This window comes from Limanda limanda, chromosome 7 (assembly GCF_963576545.1).
Source record: "Limanda limanda chromosome 7, fLimLim1.1, whole genome shotgun sequence".
NCBI classification, from domain to species: domain Eukaryota; kingdom Metazoa; phylum Chordata; class Actinopteri; order Pleuronectiformes; family Pleuronectidae; genus Limanda; species Limanda limanda.
The window spans coordinates 18,496,185-18,516,068 of record NC_083642.1 but is presented as its reverse complement, the minus strand read 5'-3'; the positions used below and the strand labels follow the sequence as shown (position 1 = coordinate 18,516,068).

Genomic DNA, 19,884 nt, shown 5'->3' with positions numbered 1-19,884 from the left:
TGACAAACAATGCACAGCGAGTGGCTGTTATTAATAATACTTATTAATTGACAAGATCACATCTTGGAATCATAAATGCACCATTCTGTGAGTTTACATGTTCGCCTTTCTCCTAAAAACTTCCATCTTTTTGTTTTGCCCAGTTCGGTGAGGTATTCCAATATGACGTCGGCGGTCAGCGGCGCTGTGATTGGTCGGCCGGTGTCAGGAAGTGAAGCGCTGGCTGTTGACAGCTCTCCGTTAAGATGGTGTAACCTCCCTGACTGCTGATGGCGTCGCTGTGAATCGTGCTGCTCTCTGCTCCAGCTTCGTGTGGTCTCGCCGGGACGCTGTGGGTAACACACAACGTTGGCAGTGGCTGATAAAGGCGCTGTGTGCCGCTGTACGCCGCTAACTAGCAGCTTAGCTCGCTAACTAGCTTAACGCTATTAGGTAACGGTGTCGAGTGAGCTCTTATCTTTGCTAACGTTTAGCAATAGTTTGACTGTTGGACAAATGTGTGTGTTTACAAAGCTAGGTCATTTCAGACTGCTAGCCTCCGTTAGCCATGACATGATCAACACAAGATTAAGCTAGTTAGTTTGTTATCTCTCTAGTTAACCTGCGGTAACCTCACGCGATGGAACTTGTTAAAACATGAATATAATTTACCTGAGATTAAAACAACTTCACCAATGGACTGCTTGACAACTCGGGTTCAGTTTGTCAAAAAAATGGACAGAACTTCATTTATCATTGACACATACTTGTTGAATCCAGAACTGTGTCTGTGTCATACAGCAGAGTCGTCAAACGGACATTTGTGTTAAAAACGTGAATCAATATGTGAATAGTACAAATGCTGAATAAAAGACTAACTCTTGTTTATTGATTTATACTGCATGTGAAATAATGTTCTGTTGTATATCCGTGTTCATGAAGCATCAATTCATTTTCTATGGAGTTTGGAGCAGCTTTTCTTATATGCAAAGAAGTTCTGATGAGGGTGGTCTACTAGTAGAACTAATGTGACCAATGATTTTTGGCCTGTTCACATTTAACTCCCACCTTTTATGATTCATCGACGTTTCTGTCTGTTCACTGGCAGCCTGGTTGTCTGTAATGGATAGTGGCGAGGAGGTGAGAGTGGAAACTCCTCCGTACTGCTGCTCCACCTGTGATGGAGGGGAGGTCGCCCGCCGCAATCTGGCTCGACGCAACAGGAAGGCCCGCAGCCTGAGCACCTCGTCGGCCAGCAGCTCCTCCGACCACAGGTGGGTTTGGGAGGGGGGCCCACACGTGGTGATAAACCTGTTATTGTGTGAAGCGTTAGATAACTACATGTTACTATATCCATCCTTACCGAGAGCATGATCCGAACCAGGACCACATGGACATTTTTACTGATGAGTCTGGTCTCACTGGTAGATTTGGAATCAGCCTTCAGTCAAATCTACGTATGGACTTAATGTGAACTAATCTTACAGCAAATATGTCTGTGTTTACATTTCAGTACCATGGTTTAATATCCATGTTAGAATATAGGACAAGATGGTGAATACGCCTCGTACATTTGATGGTCCTCTGCACAATTTAAGTTACTACTTGTTAACTACCAGTAGATGTTAGCAGGTGTTAGTGGCCACCAGCGGGTGTTATGGACATACCTTGAGTTGTGAACCTTAGCCTCATCAAGTGTTTTGGCCTTGTTATCAATGATACAGGCCAAACTTGAGGGTACACTGAGGCTAAAGGTAAATGAAAGCCCGCTCAGTAGATCAGACGCCATTACCTCTTTGCCTTTTTAAACCAAACGCTTTACCATTTTAGAACATAGGACAAGATGGAGAATATCCCTTAAACATTCTACCGCACTAATTAATACCAACCACGAGTAGATGTTAGGGACATGTCTTCAGTTGTGTACCAAATCAATAGGTCATGTCAGTTTTGCATTATGTGATGACAGGATAGTCAGACAACATAAATTCAACTCTTGGACCCTTTTATGTGAAATGTAAACAAACAAAAATGCCTTTATTCTCAAATTTCGATTTTCTTATTGACAAACACAGACGCCGATACTGATATGATATGATGTGTCTGTAAAGGAGTTTACTGTCGAGTGTCACACCCAGGTTCCTAGCAATCCGGGTGTGGTCTACCATGGAATTGTCAAAGGTAATAATCAGGTCATGTTGGGAGAGCCTTTCCCTGAAAGTAAAAGTAGCTCGGTCTTGAGGGCAGTCTCAGTTGAGTGGCCTGCCTGGACACCAGACTGGTGAGGATCAAGAAGAGAGTTGATTAAAGATAGCTCCAGAGCTTTGGAAAGAAAGGGAAGAAGAGAGACAGGTCTGTAGTTTATTTACTTCACAAATCCCTTCAAGGAAGTAGAAACTTTGAGGGTGAAATGTTTGTTCACTCTGGGTGTGGTTTGCAACACTGATAGAGTTTCTCACAAAGAGAAGTAAAAGAACAGGCACCTTTGTCAACAGCGTCAATAAACCACCACTCTGCTCTGTCCCCATTACCTATGAGGAACTGGGGAAATAAACAGCTACCCAGAAATTACATTTTTCCAGGATGTTGAAACACACGCCCACAAGTAATGTTGTGTTACGTTTTTCCCCCTTTGTTCATGACACTTCTTGTTGTTGTGACATTTGACAGAAAGGGTTGGCTGAAATCGGAATATGAAGTGAATGAATTCTCTATAGAGCAGATTTATGAACTGTTTTTAGTGACGGGATCAAGTCAGCACACACACACACACACAGCACAAACAGCACAAACCTGTCTTGGTTTATAACTGAGAAGTCAACAGTCAACACTTGCCAACAGCCTTTGTTAACAAAACATTTGTTTTGTCCAGCCTCATACATTTCATTCGCTCTTAATATGAAGATATCGATGAATGCAGCATTAAGGACCTGCACACAGCAGATGGTGAATTCACTGAATCAGACTGCTAAGAGGATTTGTCGGCCAAGTGTTGTGATGCGGCGCAAAAGCTTCTGTGGTCGTGGTCAGCCATTTTGTTTTGCTTGACAGCTCGGTGTCAGTGACCTGTGACACAGAGCAGCCCTCCTGTGGACATGTGATCCGATTGTGTTAATGGTTGTTAAAACTGTTGGGGTTTGTTTCATCATTGACTGACGCAGTGTTTGCTCCGCAGGTAGGACAGATAGAACTGTGTTTGTTTTTCAATATTTCACAATGGATTATTAACATTTGCTGACTATTGTGTAATACAGTCTGGTACAGTGTCTAATCCCAGACCCGTTGTTCACTATGAAAGGTCACAGACGGCTGCACAGTTGATTACATTCAAATGTTAGACTGGTGGTTTTGTTATAGCTGGGTAACCAGGGTTACCAACTCTCTCACAGCGTATGAACTCATTTCTTCACTTCTCTTTTTTTCTCCGTTTAAAAATGTGGGAATTTTAGAGACAGTAAATCAGCCAATAAGGATGCAGAACACAAACTGTGCAGCTCACAGTGAACACAGTCACTGTCTTATACATTGCACCTGAAATCAAATTGAACTTTCACTTCTTTTTTTTAAATAACATCCATTTTAAAGTCACTGTGTTTTTCTAAAATAAATGATGGTCTTCATTTATAAACTTGTCCAGAACTTTCTGTAAGTTAAACCTGTATGTCTGTCATGCCTTTGTGTCTTTTAGGAGAGCTCAGTCACTTCATGGACCAAGCCCTGTGACTACGTTTGGCCCAAAGGCATGCATGCTCCAGAATCCACACACAGTCATGTAAGTTGGACAAAAACAACTTAACAAAAACAATATATTAAGTGTTTCTACGGATGTGTTTTAATGTGTTGCAGTCATGATTCAATGTATGATTTTGCATTGTTGTGAGGGTTTAGTCTCTGCAATACTGAAACCTTTAGTTCTTGATGTCAACACCAGGGGCCTCAATCCTCATCAACAGTGCATAGGATTTATACTAAAAGTGTATGCACGCACCGAAAATGTAATACAGAAATTCACAAATTCCGATTAATAAAATGGTGCGCACGCACATCTAAAGGAAATGTTCACTTTATATATAACCATCCAACTGGAAACGTTTGTCCGTGGATCTGCCTCATATTCCGCCCTGTACATGACCACATTCAACCCTAAATGGTCAATGAAAAGCACCTCATGAATATTAAACTATCTTGGGGACCAATTGTTATCAATTGTAACTTCTTATGGAACATAAGCACGACTAACTCTGTTGGTTTTAATGTTAAATGATGAAATGGATCAATAATATGCTTCAGTTCACCCTCATACGTCTGCATCGTGATTTTCCCGTCTCCAAATGGTCTGCATGCTTCGGTCAGCGCTAGCGTACAAGTCTGCACATTCTCCCGTCAAGCTTGTTTTTCTAAATCCCAACATTTGAAGAGCACATACCTCTGCCAAGCTTAACTGCCCCCTTTATCATCATATTACATACATATTAATATAATTATTTAAATTAACTATTAATAGTGCATATTGAGGGTTTTTTCACCCGTTCAGTTGATCGTTGGCTCATTTCTGTTTGGTGTATTTTTATGTTGTAGCTAACCTATAAACCAGCACACATAATATCCTCTGAACTCTGAAAAGAACATGCATTATTTCTAACATGATTTTTTTTCATTGATTTCCACTCAGTTGTTCATGAGTGGTAGGTTGGCGTGTTAGTTATATACACATTGTGGACACAACCGTATGAACTGTTGTCATTATCTGGAGATTATTATTTCGCAACCAATTTTTTGAGCTATAAAAGTAAAAACAACATTTTGTTTTGTTATCCACAAATATATTAAAGGTTGAATGTTCATTCATAGTTTGTCAACACCGTCTTAACTCAAGGTTCACTTACTAGCTTTTTCCAAAATACCTCAAAGGATCAAGATGAGGTCAAAAACAGTAAGAACAATACAATCTGTATTGTTCAGTATAGAGCCTAAACCAAATATTTTGATATGAACCGATAGAACGGACATGTGTCATCATGACAGTTTCTGATAAATGGAAAAAGTAGCTAACATCAGGGAGCTAAATCCAAATTGTTTTAATTACCAGTAAGCAACATTGTGATCAACATTGTATCTGTTTATTAACTGACTAAAAAAATCATTAGCATCTGACGAGTCGTGTGCAATTTACCGCCAAGCTGAGGCTACACCAAAATCCGATGAGGAACTAGAAAGTTCATGTGTTTTTTGGGGTTCAGAATAAGAGGACACATGACAGACATTTTCCTAGATAAAACAAAAATTTTCCAATATGAAAAATTTCAGATTTGACGCAGATTGAATTGAAGCTGAGTAAAGTGTGACACCTAGTGGTGACATGCAGTACAGCGATTTATTTATATAAAGAGCACTCTCATGCCTCCACAAGGGCCCAACCAACCACCTATGAAACCCCATTCAAATTCACTACATCCAGATTTTTATTTAGATCTGCAACAAATCACATCCTGCCCCCGGTTTTGTGCTAATCCATCGCCTGCTAACAAACAAACAAACACGGAGGAAAACCCTGGTGGAGGTAAGTACAGTGTGGAGCGAACAACTTGCTGATCCTTTTAGATCTAATGTAAAGGGATTTATTTCAATAACCCTGCAAAATACCTTCATAAATCTCCTTACATTCACTAACAGATGTGTATGATCATGATCAAATTATCAGAGCTTTATCAGCACCATCCTGGCTGATCTACATAATCCATTAGTTGGCTGAGATATGAAAGACTCCGTGTTTTCCAATTAAAGCCTCATTAGACTACTGACCTTTGACTCCCGTCGTCACATAAGTGGCTGTTTGTCTTTAGGTGACAGTTGTTGAAGGATTATCTTCCTCAAAGCTGCTAGACAGGTTAAAAGTAGTAAACCAGGCTATACTTATTCCTAAATGAAATAGGGGAAGACCTAGGGCCGCAGAGAAATATGCACGTTTCTCACTGGCAGGCAAAACACATGATGTTTTAGTAAATTAAGCAAAGAAAGAGGTGACATGGGACCAAATATCAATGTAAAGTAGTTTCTGTTTTATCCTTTCAGAGTAGAAACTGTCATTGGACACTTGTTCTTTCTCTGTTGAAGGGTGTGGTTGTTTGTTTTTATGTATATCTTGGGACATTATTGTTGGAAAGCATTTGTTTTTCAACTTCAGAGAGACATTTGCACCTTTCACCGACGCCCTGAACTCAACAGAACCAAGCAATCACTGTTACGACACCAGATACTCTTTTATTTTGTCTGCTATATAAAGAAATGCTCTGACTGTCAGTGTTGTCATAGCAGACGAGGATCTAAGGGATCGACTATATGATCAGAGTGATCGCCTATAGGCCAATGTCAGGGCAATGTTAAGTTTATTTGTCCCTTCCCTGTTTCACATCTGCATCTTCTCCATACAACCAACTCTTTCTACACACAAATGTTCACACACACACACACACACACACACACACACACACACACACACACACACACACACACACACACACACACACACCGGCCAATGAGACTGATACTGGGCACTGCAACAAACAGCTGTTTCTATGTACCTCCCCCTGCGAAAGTGCACAAGAGCGAGAGAGACAAGTTTTACTCAACTTATGGAGCCACAAATGCATCTCGCTGTCTTGCTGAAGTAGTGTATACGTCATCTGACCCGGAAGTCAATGCTGATTGTATCCATTCCAATTGCAGACAATAGCCAGATGTTAGTGTTAGTGACCAGTGAAAAAGGGGCTTTATTACACTGTTACACAGTTCTTTCAGAACAGAGGATAACATATTATTCAGCTACTAAAGTTTATCTTCCTCAGATAAAGTAAATACATCATTAGGATCACAATAAAGAAACATCAGGAAGCTAAATCACTTCCTGTTGTATTCCCTTAATAAATAGTTACATAATTTAGTCACATATTCATGTTGTCACCCTGGACTTCCCCCTCCTGCAGGTCCCTAGACCTCAGCGTCTCTTCCTGAAAAGTGACGTGAAGCTCAGGGCCCTTTGTCTGTGTACAGTCAGTGAGTGTAATCATTGACATTATTATGTAACTGACAGATACTTACGAAGACCTACCCAGAACAATTTTGGAACAATACATCACTCACTGAGGTATACAATACCTTTCATCACCATGGATAAAGTAGTTTTAGGTACAGCCGTGTCATCATTGACGCTTCACGGAATCACACCTTGCCAATGAGGAAAGCCCTTCCCCCAGAGTGGGCGTGTTCAGATCAGCAGAGGGGGCGGAGGCTGGGATAAAGTCAACCTTAAGTTGAGCTAGAGCTTTAATTCAGCAGCGCACTGCACCGGGAAGGTTTAGTGTTGAGTCCTGACGGGAACGTATGTAAACAGAGGGAATCCAGCCTGAGGGTTATGAAGCTGACTCTGGAACCTGACCACGCTGCACAGAGAGACTCACTCAGTCTGTCACAGTCACAGCTTGGATGCAGAAAGGAAAGGGACTGCGCTCCTGGAACTTGTTAGAGGCACGATGAGTAGTTTTGTTTGACTGAGACTCCCTCCGAGAGAAACCCGAAGTCGCACCTGTGTTTCATGTGCGCATTCATGAAGTTCAACCAACTGCAGGACTTGTCTGCAAACCAGAGCGACAACAAAGTGTGGAAATGGTGAGAGCCGTGTCTTCCATCTTCCATGAATCTTTCTCAACACAGTGAGCTTGTTTCACAGGTGAAATATTAACTGGCAAACACAGACAGTGCAAGGATTACTGCCAACTAGAGTGTGCTGCCAAATTTGAACAGAGTACAGAATGTTGTTTTCCTTGTTTGGACTGTTTATATTCATTTATAATGGTGTATATGTCTCTGAGTTTGCAGGTGGGAGCAAGGTGGATTTTTTAAATTTAAGATACATACAATTATTTGGTTGTTGTAGGCCTTTAGAAGTGGCAGTGTTTGCATGTTTTCATATTTTGTCTGGTTCTGTTTGATCTGTGATCCGGCTGCGGATGCTTTGAGGTGGTCAGAGGAGAAAACATTGAATAGATCACAGGTCGTTGCCTTTTCAAATGCTAATGTTTGTCTCCTGTATTTGAGAATCGGCCTCTCACAGTTTCAGTTACCTTTAGTAATCAACCACGTTTGAGTCTTTCAGTCGATTTTGGAGATGTGTATACCCCCAACTTTAAAACGGTTCTTAACTTCTAGATACAATACAACCTGATGCCTGCTTTTGTTTATCATCTCTGGCATCATCTAAAGCTTTGGTTTTTGGTGTTTCTCTGCTTGATTGCATACATATAGATATTTTGTGGTGATATTCTACTGTTTCAATGAACAAAAATGAAAAAACAAGAACAGGATATGTGATAATGGTTCTTCCTTATGTGGTTTGTTTGCTTCGAAGACAAAGTTGTGTTTGTTCATGTAGTTTTTATATGAGTTGCATGTCGTTAAATCAGGTTCCCTGGACTCTGCAGGTTGTCATTTCCAAAAACTTGAGTCTCTAATTTGAAAGGATCCATTCACAGCTTACAGTGCTCAGATGGAGAGGAAACCTGCACCGTCATGTCACTATACCGTAGGTCATATCAGGAGACGTTAGAGAGGGAGGGATTATTTTTTTGTCGCTAAAAAATCATCTCAACTTTCATGTTGTTGCTCTCAACGTGTTTGTCTGATAATTCAAATATTTAATTATCATGGACTATCAAGGAGTGGAGATGCTAATATAACCAGCCGATGCTGACAAACTACAGCAAAAGTCATGGGAGAACGTATGTCTTGTTAGTCGTCTTATTCCCATAAAACTGACGTGGGATTTATTGACGCATCAAAATAACATGTTAAGGTACAAGATGGACAGTTCTTTGACAGAGAAGAAAAGAGGAGTGATGCTGCACAAACCCTGCATTAATGTACACATTTTTTTATAATTGCAAGATTGGGCATTTTTACAAATTTTCGTTGATTCTGGGTCTTGATGAAAAGAATCAGATATGTTTAGAGGACTGATATTTATGTGTGTGTTCACTTTGTTAAAGATCCGATCAATAATCCTGATCAAGTGAATTTATATGTTGTTTCATAAAGGGGACTGTTGGGCCTTGGCGGAGGTAGAGGCTCTCTTATGCTAGTTGAGATTTAGTAAAGTAAATTGGTAAATCATTCACTTTCATTGAAGTGACCAAGATGATGTTGTGTTTGCTATAGCTTGTGATTTTCTTGGATTTCCTCCTCACAAATGAATGAGAGGAGTATATTTCAGGGTTAGGGAACTTTACCTATCCGGGGCCTGTTCACAATTTTTTACATTCTTTTAGGGCCAAACTACATTATTCAAATCATATATCACTCTAAACTCTCTAATGAGATGGCTGGAACTACTTCTCTTTAATGAAGCATGTGATGCTAATTGTAGTGAAGATGACCATGATGATGCTATTCACAGGTGGTTATCCAGGTTTTTGTCAGTCTTGTTACAAACATCATCACATATCAGCAGAATGGGAAAAAGAGTTTGAAAACGTGGGAATGTAAGTTCAAGTTGTTGCACCTACTGTAGCTTTGAGCTTGTTGTTGCTTTGCAGCTCAGTGACTTTGTTGTAGTTTTTTCTGGTTCACCAGCTGATTCCAAGTTTAATAGCTTAACAACCACACTCTGGTCCTTTTTTTTACTTCACATTCCATGGATGCTCTCGACAAATACCTGGAGGTGTTTTTGCAAACTCAGTAGCATGTTCAGATGTCATTAGGATTTTTTTCGTCAAATTATTTGATTTAATTATTTTATATTTGTTCACCTACAAATGACAAGTATAACATTTTGGTACAAAATATTTTTTTTCCTCTTTGTTTGAGATGAATCTATCGTGCTTTCACCATTTCTTAATGACCCCCGAAAATTTTTCTGCAGTATCTGCATCACACGTTGTTGGATCTGTGGATATGATGTCTAATGTGTGCTGATATATTCAATTACCAACGACCTAGGCCCTTACTGGCGGGTATAATTGGTCGACTGATATAATGGTCGTGTTCTAGTGATGTCCACCGTGAAGGCAAAATGTTCTATCACTCCAATCCAGTTAATTTGTTTTATAGATCAGCCATGATCGGGGCTGCATCTGTCGCAGCTCACTAAACTGTTCAAATGATAAAATATTTAAAACATGTTCATTGTCAAAACAATTAGGTAAAACAATTTGGTAATGCCAATCTTGTTCTGCAAAGGCAGTAATTCCTTATTTATATTAAACTTTGCACTGATCCCACACTGGTATTTGTTACATCTATTATTCCATTACAGGCCAGAGAGAAAAGCCGGTAATTTCTTCAAGCACCTCAGTGTGTTTCCACTATCTAGTGCCATGTCAGTATTACGCTCTGTGATGGTTCTTTGGATCAAGTAGCTCCACAGCCACAACAATTCACTCAACTACAAATTCTCCTCCTGAATGAGGTTTCGTCTTCTTAGCTGTCAGCTTGCTCAACACAGAACTTGCCTGTGTAACTTTGTCTCTGTCAAATTGTGGTCTTGTGAAAGCTGCTTGTTGGCCACTCGACCAAAAAGAATGTTAACTTTGTTCAAATTAACATTCTTCATTTGTCCTTACAACTCATCCAGTTTATCTGCATGTTTCCAGCTCTAATGACACAGTTGTCTGTTTTCAACACAGTGAAATGACTGAGTTGTCTTTGACTTCACCAAAGATTAATCATTTGTTAATTTCTCTTGCAAAGTGCGACATTTTACTTCTCTTTTCTTGACAGTCACTATGATGCTTGTCAGCGATGATGTGTAACAGCTAAAGTTATTTTGTTCACCCTGACGTGATCTGCAGAGTCGAACTGGCGCATAGATTGTATACGACCAGGACACCAGATATGACCCATGTCTATTAGAATTACCTTTTTTACTTCTCGTTTTGACTAATCTTTGCATCACTATAGCTGTTTAATTGTGACACACGTGCAATAACGGATACTGACAATGAACCAATATAAATATGTGTGAATGCTTATTTCAGTTTATTTGGGAAACTCCTGCTCCCAAGCTGTTATCAGACATCACACAAATAAACCCTTGTGAAGCTGACTCTAGTACAATCTGTAACTATCTTATACTGTATGTAAGACTAAGCCATAACTAGCTTACGTCAACAGACTTCTGTGTTTATGGTCTTGTGAACCTTTGCCCTCCAAACCTGTGGCTCCCTGTCCATCCCAGAATCCATTCGGTTCATGTATGTCTCTCACATTTTTATCTCGCCTTTCGCTGATGTCTTTATTTGTAAAAACATTTTACGTTGTGCTATTAATATCCCACAGTGTCTGTCAGGAGTTAAGGTGACGGCCCTGCAGCTGACACATGGGGGTCAGCCATACAGTACACTATGTGGCAACAGAGTTAGACTTAAGCCGATGTCTCTAATTGGATCAGGACTAAGCAGGCCTGGTTATGACAGATCTTACATCAGCAGAATTCTGAGGCACAAGGCTCAGGTCTTACTTTGAATTGGATGGGTTTTTTCTCCTGGAGAATCACGACTTGACTGTTGATTCTGTTTTACCCTTCATTGAAAAAATGTTTGTTTTATGTGCTTGTCTGCTCAGGCACATTCAGGACCCCGCCAGCCAGAGACTGACGTGGAACAAGCCACCAAAAAGTGTCCTTGTCATCAAGAAGATCCGAGATGCCAGTCTGCTTCAGCCTTTCAAAGAGCTCTGCATATTCCTCACAGAGGTATGATCATAAACTGTTCTGCCCTTAACAGTCAACTGTCCCGGGCGTTAGGTTGAAATCCAGCTAAATTCTGTGCTTGCAACTGACCACATCTCCTGAATACACTCGTTCTACAACTATATTTTCTTTTCCCATCGGTGCTGCTAAGACTTGATTACACCGAAGACTTAACCGTAGATGTGCTATTATGGATAAAATATCTGTCATCCATTGAGAGTGAACTGTAAATATTCCCAGTTAAAAAGGACATTAGGTCAACCGACCACTTTATTCTTGGCATGGATATAGATATTGAAAAAAATTGCTGCAGAGGACATAACTAACCATGTATGATTTTGTGTTGCTCCAGGTGAAAGACATGATTGTTTACGTAGAAAACAAAGTTCTGGACGACCCGGCCATTTCAGGAGATGAAAACTTTGGGGCCATTACCAAGAAATTCTGCACTTTTAGAGAGGGTATGAAAACCAGCCTGTCTATATTGTGATTAACACACATATATATATATATATAACACTGTATATGAACAAAATCATATGTAGTTTTCTATAAGATATTTAAATGATTTATAGACTGTTTTCTGGGTTTTCTTTCCAAGATCTTGACGACATCTCAAACCGTGTAGACTTCATCATCTGTCTTGGTGGAGATGGAACGTTGCTGTATGCATCTTCGCTTTTCCAGGTATTTAACAGCTGACACTTAAACAACATCCCATGTGGTTTTGCACATTTACTGGTATAAAGTAACTTTTTGTACCTTATAATCTAAGCAGTTTACTGTCCTTACATTTTTATCCATGCTTGTGTTGTCTTTCTTTTCCATGATTGTAAATCACTTTAGCTCAACCACTGTTGTTTTTAATGTGCTGTATAAATAAATCTCTGTTCCTCTGTTATTTGAAGGAGAGCGTTCCACCAGTTATGGCCTTCCACCTGGGCTCCCTAGGCTTCCTGACACCTTTTAAATTCGACAGCTACCAGTCTCAGGTCACCCAAATTATTGAAGGTATTGAATCTTCAGCCTCCATCTTTCTTCAACATTAAACTGCCTGCTCAGCTTCCAAAACGTTTTTGTTGTGCTCCAGTTTTCCTTTACAGAAGAAAACACCATCTAAATACATGTGTATTCTTTACAGGTAACGCTGCCCTTGTCCTGCGAAGTCGCTTGAAAGTGAAGGTGCTTAAAGAGAACTGGGAGAAGAAGGCCAGAGTGGACGAAAAGGGCATCATCCTGACCAATGGGGACAATGAAAGTAGCCGCAAAGCCATTCAGTATCAGGTATTATGTTCATCCGTTCATGTTGGAGGATTTACAAACCACCACTAAGTGGAGTGGTTGGAGGCAAATAACATCCACGGTAACAACAACAGTAAAAAATATTTTCTCTGCAGACTATGAAAATGTCCCTGAGAAGAACAGCTCAAACATGTGATGTCATCATAATGACTTTGCTGTCGCCTGTGGGCTTTAAACCTGTTGTTCAAGACTTCCATGAGCAAACAGTCATTAGAGCTGCTTTCGAACATGCACTGAACTCTGCAGTTCCTCTCTACTTGCTCCTGGGGAGGTGCATGTGTAGGTTAGGAAGCGGACCAAAGACCTTTTGTGTTACATACGTACGTCCTGTCATTATCACCTGTGTGGACTGTGTCTGCCTATACGTGACATTAATTGTGTCGTAGATGGACGTTTGTCTGACATCTGTTTGATAAGCCTAACTGGATAAACCGGTTTATATCGTTATGGTTTTACTACCAGCATCACCAACTTTAAGCGCAGTTCTTCACACTGGTCTAATGAACAGAACCAAAAATGAACATCCTAATCTTTCAAACAATTCGAGCAATCCCGGGAGCTCCTTCCACTGCTTTTTCTTCTACTTAATGTTGTCTCAACTCACAGCAATTGGTCCAAACTATCCAAAATATCCAAAATATTATTTTAATGCTAGAAACAATCCAGACCAAAGGTTCATTTAATCCAGGCCGAGACCACCTCTTTGGTCCAGACCTTATTTTGGCCCCTTCGTCTGGACCATGATGCACCTTTCACCCCAAAGGCAAAGCCAAAATTGAAAGGCACTGCATTTGTTTTCTCACATTCTCATGCAAAACCTTCGTTATCAGCGATCGTTTCTCTTTCTTACTTAAGTTACTCTCCTTCACACTGTGTGTCAAGCAAGGTCTTCTGGTCCAAACTGGTTTCTGCAAAAGTAATTATGTGAATATGTTGTTTTCTGTGTGTGTGTGTGTGTGTATGACAGGTACTAAACGAGGTGGTGGTGGACAGAGGACCTTCCTCCTATCTCTCCAATGTCGACCTCTTCCTGGACGGACACCTCATTACCACAGTGCAGGCAGATGGTGAGTGGGCCGATCATCTGTCTTTCAGTTCAAGGGTCTGAGACAATGTAAACGCCTAAGACACAGAGATCAGATCAGATAGATCAGATCAGTGTTGTATGTTATTGAGGATGTCAAGGATGAACTCTCCTTTCCAGGAACCCTGTTCATTGTGAAATCCGACTCTAAACCAGATATGGATTCATACGGAATAGTAAACTTTTACATTCATGGACTAAACAATGAATCTGTCACTTAAAGAAATAATCAACAGATAATTTTGTATGTGTTAATAAGTATAGTCCTACCCAAGACTTATTGTAAGAGTGATATTTTGGAACTCTGACGTTGACACTGATACTAACAAATAAAAAGTATTTATAATATTGTAAATTACTTTTTTTGTGAAAAAAAACTCTCAATAACACTTTTGATGCCTCTAGTCGTGGTATTGTGTCTTCATACAGTTTTTGTTCGTGTGTCCTCAGGTGTGATAGTATCTACACCTACAGGAAGTACAGCGTATGCTGTGGCAGCCGGAGCCTCCATGATCCATCCCAATGTCCCAGCCATCATGATCACCCCCATCTGCCCCCACTCGCTCTCCTTCAGACCCATCGTGGTGCCTGCAGGGGTGGAACTCAAGGTATTTACACCCACTGAGTCTGACTGAGTCACAGAGGTGTAACTGTTTTCACTGAAATCTCAATTTGTGGCGGTTCTCCCTTAATAATTAGCATTTATAGTAACTTAGATGAAGATGCTACATATATGCCTTAGCTGCTTTCAGACTTGGGTCCGGATATTTTTCTGAAATTTTCTTTGGGGGCGCTGTATGTGAGAACTTAAAAGATGATTTTCGAGTGCGCCGCTGTAAGAATGCAGCAGAACATTTTCTGGACAAATCACAATATTTGCTTGTATATTTATTTCCAATGTAGATCATGTTGTCTCGTGAGGCCAGAAACACAGCCTGGGTGTCATTTGATGGAAGGAAGAGACAAGAGATCTGCCATGGAGACAGGTTAGTCCACATACACCACTCCATTAAAGAAAATGAACTGACATATTAGTAGCCATTGTTCCTTTCAGATTATGAAACATGGATTTATTTTAAGACCCGTTTGCTACTAGCTCTGTATAGTAGTAAAAGCAGTGCTGATGCCATCATTGTTGTTTGGCGTGGCCCAGGTTAAATCCTTTGAAAAACATATACAGAGAATGAATCTCACAGAACTTCTGTAATTATCCAGTTTGACAGGCGGAACTGAAAAACAACACAAATAAAACACAAGAATTGCAAATGAGATATTAGCAAATATCGGACATATAAGCTAGCTCTGTCTAAGTCTACAATCATGTCTTCCTCACCGCTCTAAAAACAGGACTTGCCACTGACAGTACAGAGCACCTGCTGTTTTCGAGCGGTGAAGAAGAAGTGATTTGTGGGAAAAGAAGGTTTTAGTTTTATGCTGGTAAAACTAACATACTCTAACGTGGTATCGGATCGATACATAGATTTGTGTATTCACTGATCCTGGTATTTTCGGCAGAATCAGAGGCATTTCAGATGCTGGTATCGGTATTGGAATATCTCTAGATATAATAGTTGAAGAAGAGTTGAGGGGAAAAATGGATATGTGATATGGATAATAAGTTTAAATCCCTCAGCACTTGCAGGCTTTGTTACGTAACCTCTTCAACCTGCTTAACGGGCTAAAGGCCTTTGTGAAACTCATCCACAGATAATCACCTTCCTGCTTTTTGTAAAACGTCTGCCTTTCATTTAGAGTTATTGAAGCATATTTCAACAAACAGCCAGTGTTGCTACAGGGGGAAGTTGTGTTGCTGCATCTGGTGTCGACACCTCCTTCTTTGTTCTCATGATTATGAATACCTGTACTTTCCTTTGGGTTTGGCCTTTGCAACACAAAAGCCCCCTCACACTTTTTTCCATCCCTCTTCCAGTATTACCATCACCACTTCCTGCTTCCCTGTGCCCTCCATCTGTTTCCGGGACCCGGTCAACGACTGGTTCGAGAGCCTGGCACAGTGTTTACACTGGAACGTGAGGAAGAAGCAGAACTACCTCAGCTCGGAGGACGAGGAGTTCTGAGGCCTGCTCCGGGATCTACAGGGTCTTTCCCAAGGTCTCCATGACTCCAAAGTCCTGTCTTAACTCGACCGCGCTCTGTGCCGTTTTAAAAGTCTCACCAAACTCAATTCAAATAGTCACTACGACGTCGCCCCTCATTCAAATTAATTTGACTCCATAAAGTGTTGTGTTATAATAATTGGTTAAAAATAACTTTGACTGCGGTTCATGTTTAAGTCTGGCAGAATGAAAGTGTGAGAAAAAACAGGAAAACTATGAAATCCCCAAAGTTTTCAGTGAAAATCAATCAAACTAGATAAATAAGGCATTTTAAAAATAAGAAATCATGGTTAAACTGAAACAATTCAAGATCATTACTGTACTATCAAATTTTCTTCCAGCATTCTTGTTTGTTTCGCCACGTTTAATGTAAATTATAATGAAGGTGTGTGCTAATTGCAATGTTGAGGCTGAGACCGGACACTTGTGATTGGCTGAAACTGCAACTTGGTTGTCTTGAAAAGTGACTTTCAAGTGAGTGACTAAGAACAAAATTTGGAAAATCGCTGAAGCAAAAATTGAATATAAACTTCATGAAAGTAAAATTATAAAGTATAATATAACAATTCATTTTTTAAATGTTATTTTAACTTACAAAACTATTTACAAAAACTATTTCTTGAACTCTTTGGGGCTCCATAGTAAACAAATCTGATCATTGAAAGTCAGAGACTCAGGATTGCACAGCCTGAATTTAGAAATATGCAGCGGTGATGAGGAGTCAAAAGTTCCCTAAAGGCTCAGGATCTGATGTGTGAGCTCATTAAAATAGTCTATTTTTTTGAATGGAGTTTGGAATCACTGTCAGTCCAGGATTGTCCCCAGTTGTGTTTTGAAAAAGTTTTGCCTTTTTTCTAATGGGATGATCTTGGACTGCAACACACCGGGACAGTTGAGGATGAGAGTTACTACGATGCTCCTGGGGGGCGTTATCAAGTCTGCTCTTGCACTTTCTAATCTTTGAGACAGACGGCAGGGACACAGCCACAACAACAGGATGTTCTCTCAGTAGAGGTGAAGGACGAGTTTCACTTTTGTGGAAAATTCTCTAAAAAGAATCAGTTAAAACCTGTTTTCTGTTCGTCAAATCAGGAAAAACTGAAAACTGTTTGTTTTACACAACATGTAGGTTTATCTTGATTCACACATCTACTTGCCAATCGTGGCCCAACTGTACAGACTGTGCCTTAAACACTGGTATCATTAATGTATAGAAATATAATTTTTCAAGGTTTACATCATGGTAATTTTTTAAGAATCACACGTGCACAGATTTGTGCATTTTCTCTCTGATGCTTCATGACGACTTTTGTCCTCGCTGTCTGCAGAATGTTTTTGTGTCGTCGAGTGTGTTGGACAAAATGTTGAGTGAGACTCATTCCAGGCAAAGAGACAATAGTTCAGGTGTCTTCAGCATCTTTTTAACATTTTTAAAAATGTCTTTTAAAGCCATAGCTGATCTCTGTGTAGTTTTTATAGATGGTGTCTGTGGGTTGTGGGTGGTGTTGTGTGTTTGTCCAGGGACTGATCATAACAGACTTTGGTGCATCCTTGCTTCTCAGTTTGCTACCTGTCTGCCTCAGCTGAGGTGGCCTACCTTTCATATCTTAACAGATATCATGTGTAGATGTTAATATATATATATTTACCAGTATATAGTCAATTGGCTCAACATAATGTGTTTGGTTAAAAAGATGAAACTGTGGAGTCGACCTGTTGAGACTATCCAGCGGACCAAGCGAGCTCTGAAAGGCAATCATTCCTTTAACTCCTGTACATACAGCCATGTTTCAATAAGATGTTTATTAACCAGTTTACAATGTGTATTTGCGGAAAATAAATCTATTTGGTACCTGCTTTTTTTTTCTTTTTTTTTTACATTAAAAAGCTATTTACATGTTACTGCTATGTTGATGAAGACAAGTTTTGATTCTATAACTACATTTTTCTGCCATTTGTAATTGGTCAGAAGAGTACTTGTTGTACCGTCAAGTACTGAAATAATCAAATAAAGCCAAAGTTACTCTAACAGTCTGGTTTTCACATGAAGTTAATTTAATGTGTGAGAGTGGAAACTGCCACAAGACCCGTTCTGATTCCAACGCTGCTCTGATCTGTTTGGTCCCAGTGAAACTTCTGGTTCTTCTCAGCTCTGGCAACTCTTCTCTGAAAGTGCTTTTCACTTCTGTAACTCTAAGAGCCTCTTTTGTATCAGTCGGTTTGTGAATGTTTCTAATATGAACTCTGCTATTTTGCCTTACAGAGCACTTGAATAAAACAGAGAGAAAGTGCTGTTTCTCACCTGAATCCATCCCGGTCCTTAGGCTTGTGTCAGTCAGTTCGTTGGCTCTGTCCTCTTAGTTGAGGAGAATTTAAATAATATTCAAAAATATAAATAAAACCAATTGTAAAAAATTTAAGAAACATTGGTTCTCTTGTGTTGCAGTGTTGTGTTGTTGTGGACAGTAGCACACTAAACCATTCACACTGATGTGTTTAACTCCAACACTGTGCTAATTGATCAGTGCCATGAATCCTGTATCTATATTTAGAAAGACATACACAGGTAGACGTTATCTTACTTGTAATATTTATTTCCAAGATTAAACATGTTTCCAATATTAAAATCATTAAAATATTTTGGACAAACCATTATCTTCACATCCCTCTCTTAGTCTTTCTTCTAGACCTTCACTGTCCCCAGATGCTGTTCCTCTCTCCTCCACATCCTCTCAACAATCTTCAGGTCTCTCTCTGTGTCACTGAGCTTTTTAAAGATCGAGTCTGCTGCAGCTTCACCTCCTGCCTCCTCTGTCCAACCTTCAGCAGGTCGACCTCCTTCAGAGCTGGGTATTCCTTGACAACCTCCTTCTCTCTACTCCAGCTCGTCTCTGCCTCCACCCCTCTGCAGCTCAGTCTCTCAGATCGAGTCTGCTGCAGCTTCAGCTCGAGCGTCTCGGCCCGACTCTTCTTCAGCTCATTTTCTTTAGCCTCGAGCAAGGCCAGGCAGTCAATGTAAGCGTTGCTTTGAGCTCTTTTTTCCTTAGTAGCACTCACAATGAGTTGGTTCTTGTGTATCAGCTCATCCTCCAGCCTCATCCTTCCGACCTTCAGCATGTCTACCTCCTCCTTCAGAGCCTGGTTCTCCTCCTCCACCTCCTCCTCTCTGCTCCAGCTCGTCTCAGCCTGAGGTGGCTCCTGGTGCAGACTTGCCTCAAGTCTCTCACACTTGGCCTGACACTCAGTGAGCTCGTACAGGCAGTCCACGCAGGCTTGGAAGCAATTATGTTTTCTCCTGGTCTCTTTTTTCATGAGGCCATCCTTTTCTCTCAGCTGCTCCTGCAGCTTCTCCACCTGCTCCTGCAGAGACGAGGTTCCATTTTTGAGAGCCTTTATCTCATCCATGGCTCGGATAAGTTTGGCTTTGAGGCTCGTCACAGTGTCTTGTTGCATATTTCACAACGGAGACAAGAACTTCTTCTTGATTAAGCACGGAAGAAACTCGAGTTCAAAGAATTGATCCACAGTTTCCTCTCGTCTGTTCGGTTGGTTGTTGACTTCTGCTCGAATAGTAGTTGTTGAGGATTTGTTCTCGCAAGAATATTCTGCTCTCGTATGGATCTTGGCTGCAAAAAACGATTGTCTGCAGGTAACAAAATTAA

The 19,884-nt window shown here is 40.4% G+C and overlaps 1 protein-coding gene across 2 annotated transcripts; it reads left to right on the top strand.

The window, feature by feature from the left end:
• Window positions 1–208: 208 nt before the first annotated feature.
• Window positions 209–18,533, top strand: nadka (NAD kinase a). Of its 2 annotated transcripts, XM_061074120.1 has the most exons (12): window positions 209–331; window positions 1,088–1,253; window positions 3,668–3,751; window positions 11,593–11,722; window positions 12,072–12,180; window positions 12,321–12,406; window positions 12,628–12,730; window positions 12,861–13,003; window positions 13,989–14,088; window positions 14,556–14,713; window positions 15,009–15,091; window positions 16,036–18,533. In XM_061074120.1, exons 2-12 carry the CDS (start codon window positions 1,102–1,104, stop codon window positions 16,181–16,183), a joined length of 1,296 nt encoding a protein of 431 aa, XP_060930103.1. In that variant the 5' UTR covers window positions 209–331; window positions 1,088–1,101; the 3' UTR covers window positions 16,184–18,533. The 2 variants fall into 2 exon arrangements, with proteins under 2 accessions (XP_060930103.1, XP_060930104.1); XM_061074121.1 differs by lacking the exons at window positions 209–331; window positions 1,088–1,253; window positions 3,668–3,751 and adding an exon at window positions 7,307–7,644.
• Window positions 18,534–19,884: the final 1,351 nt, after the last annotated feature.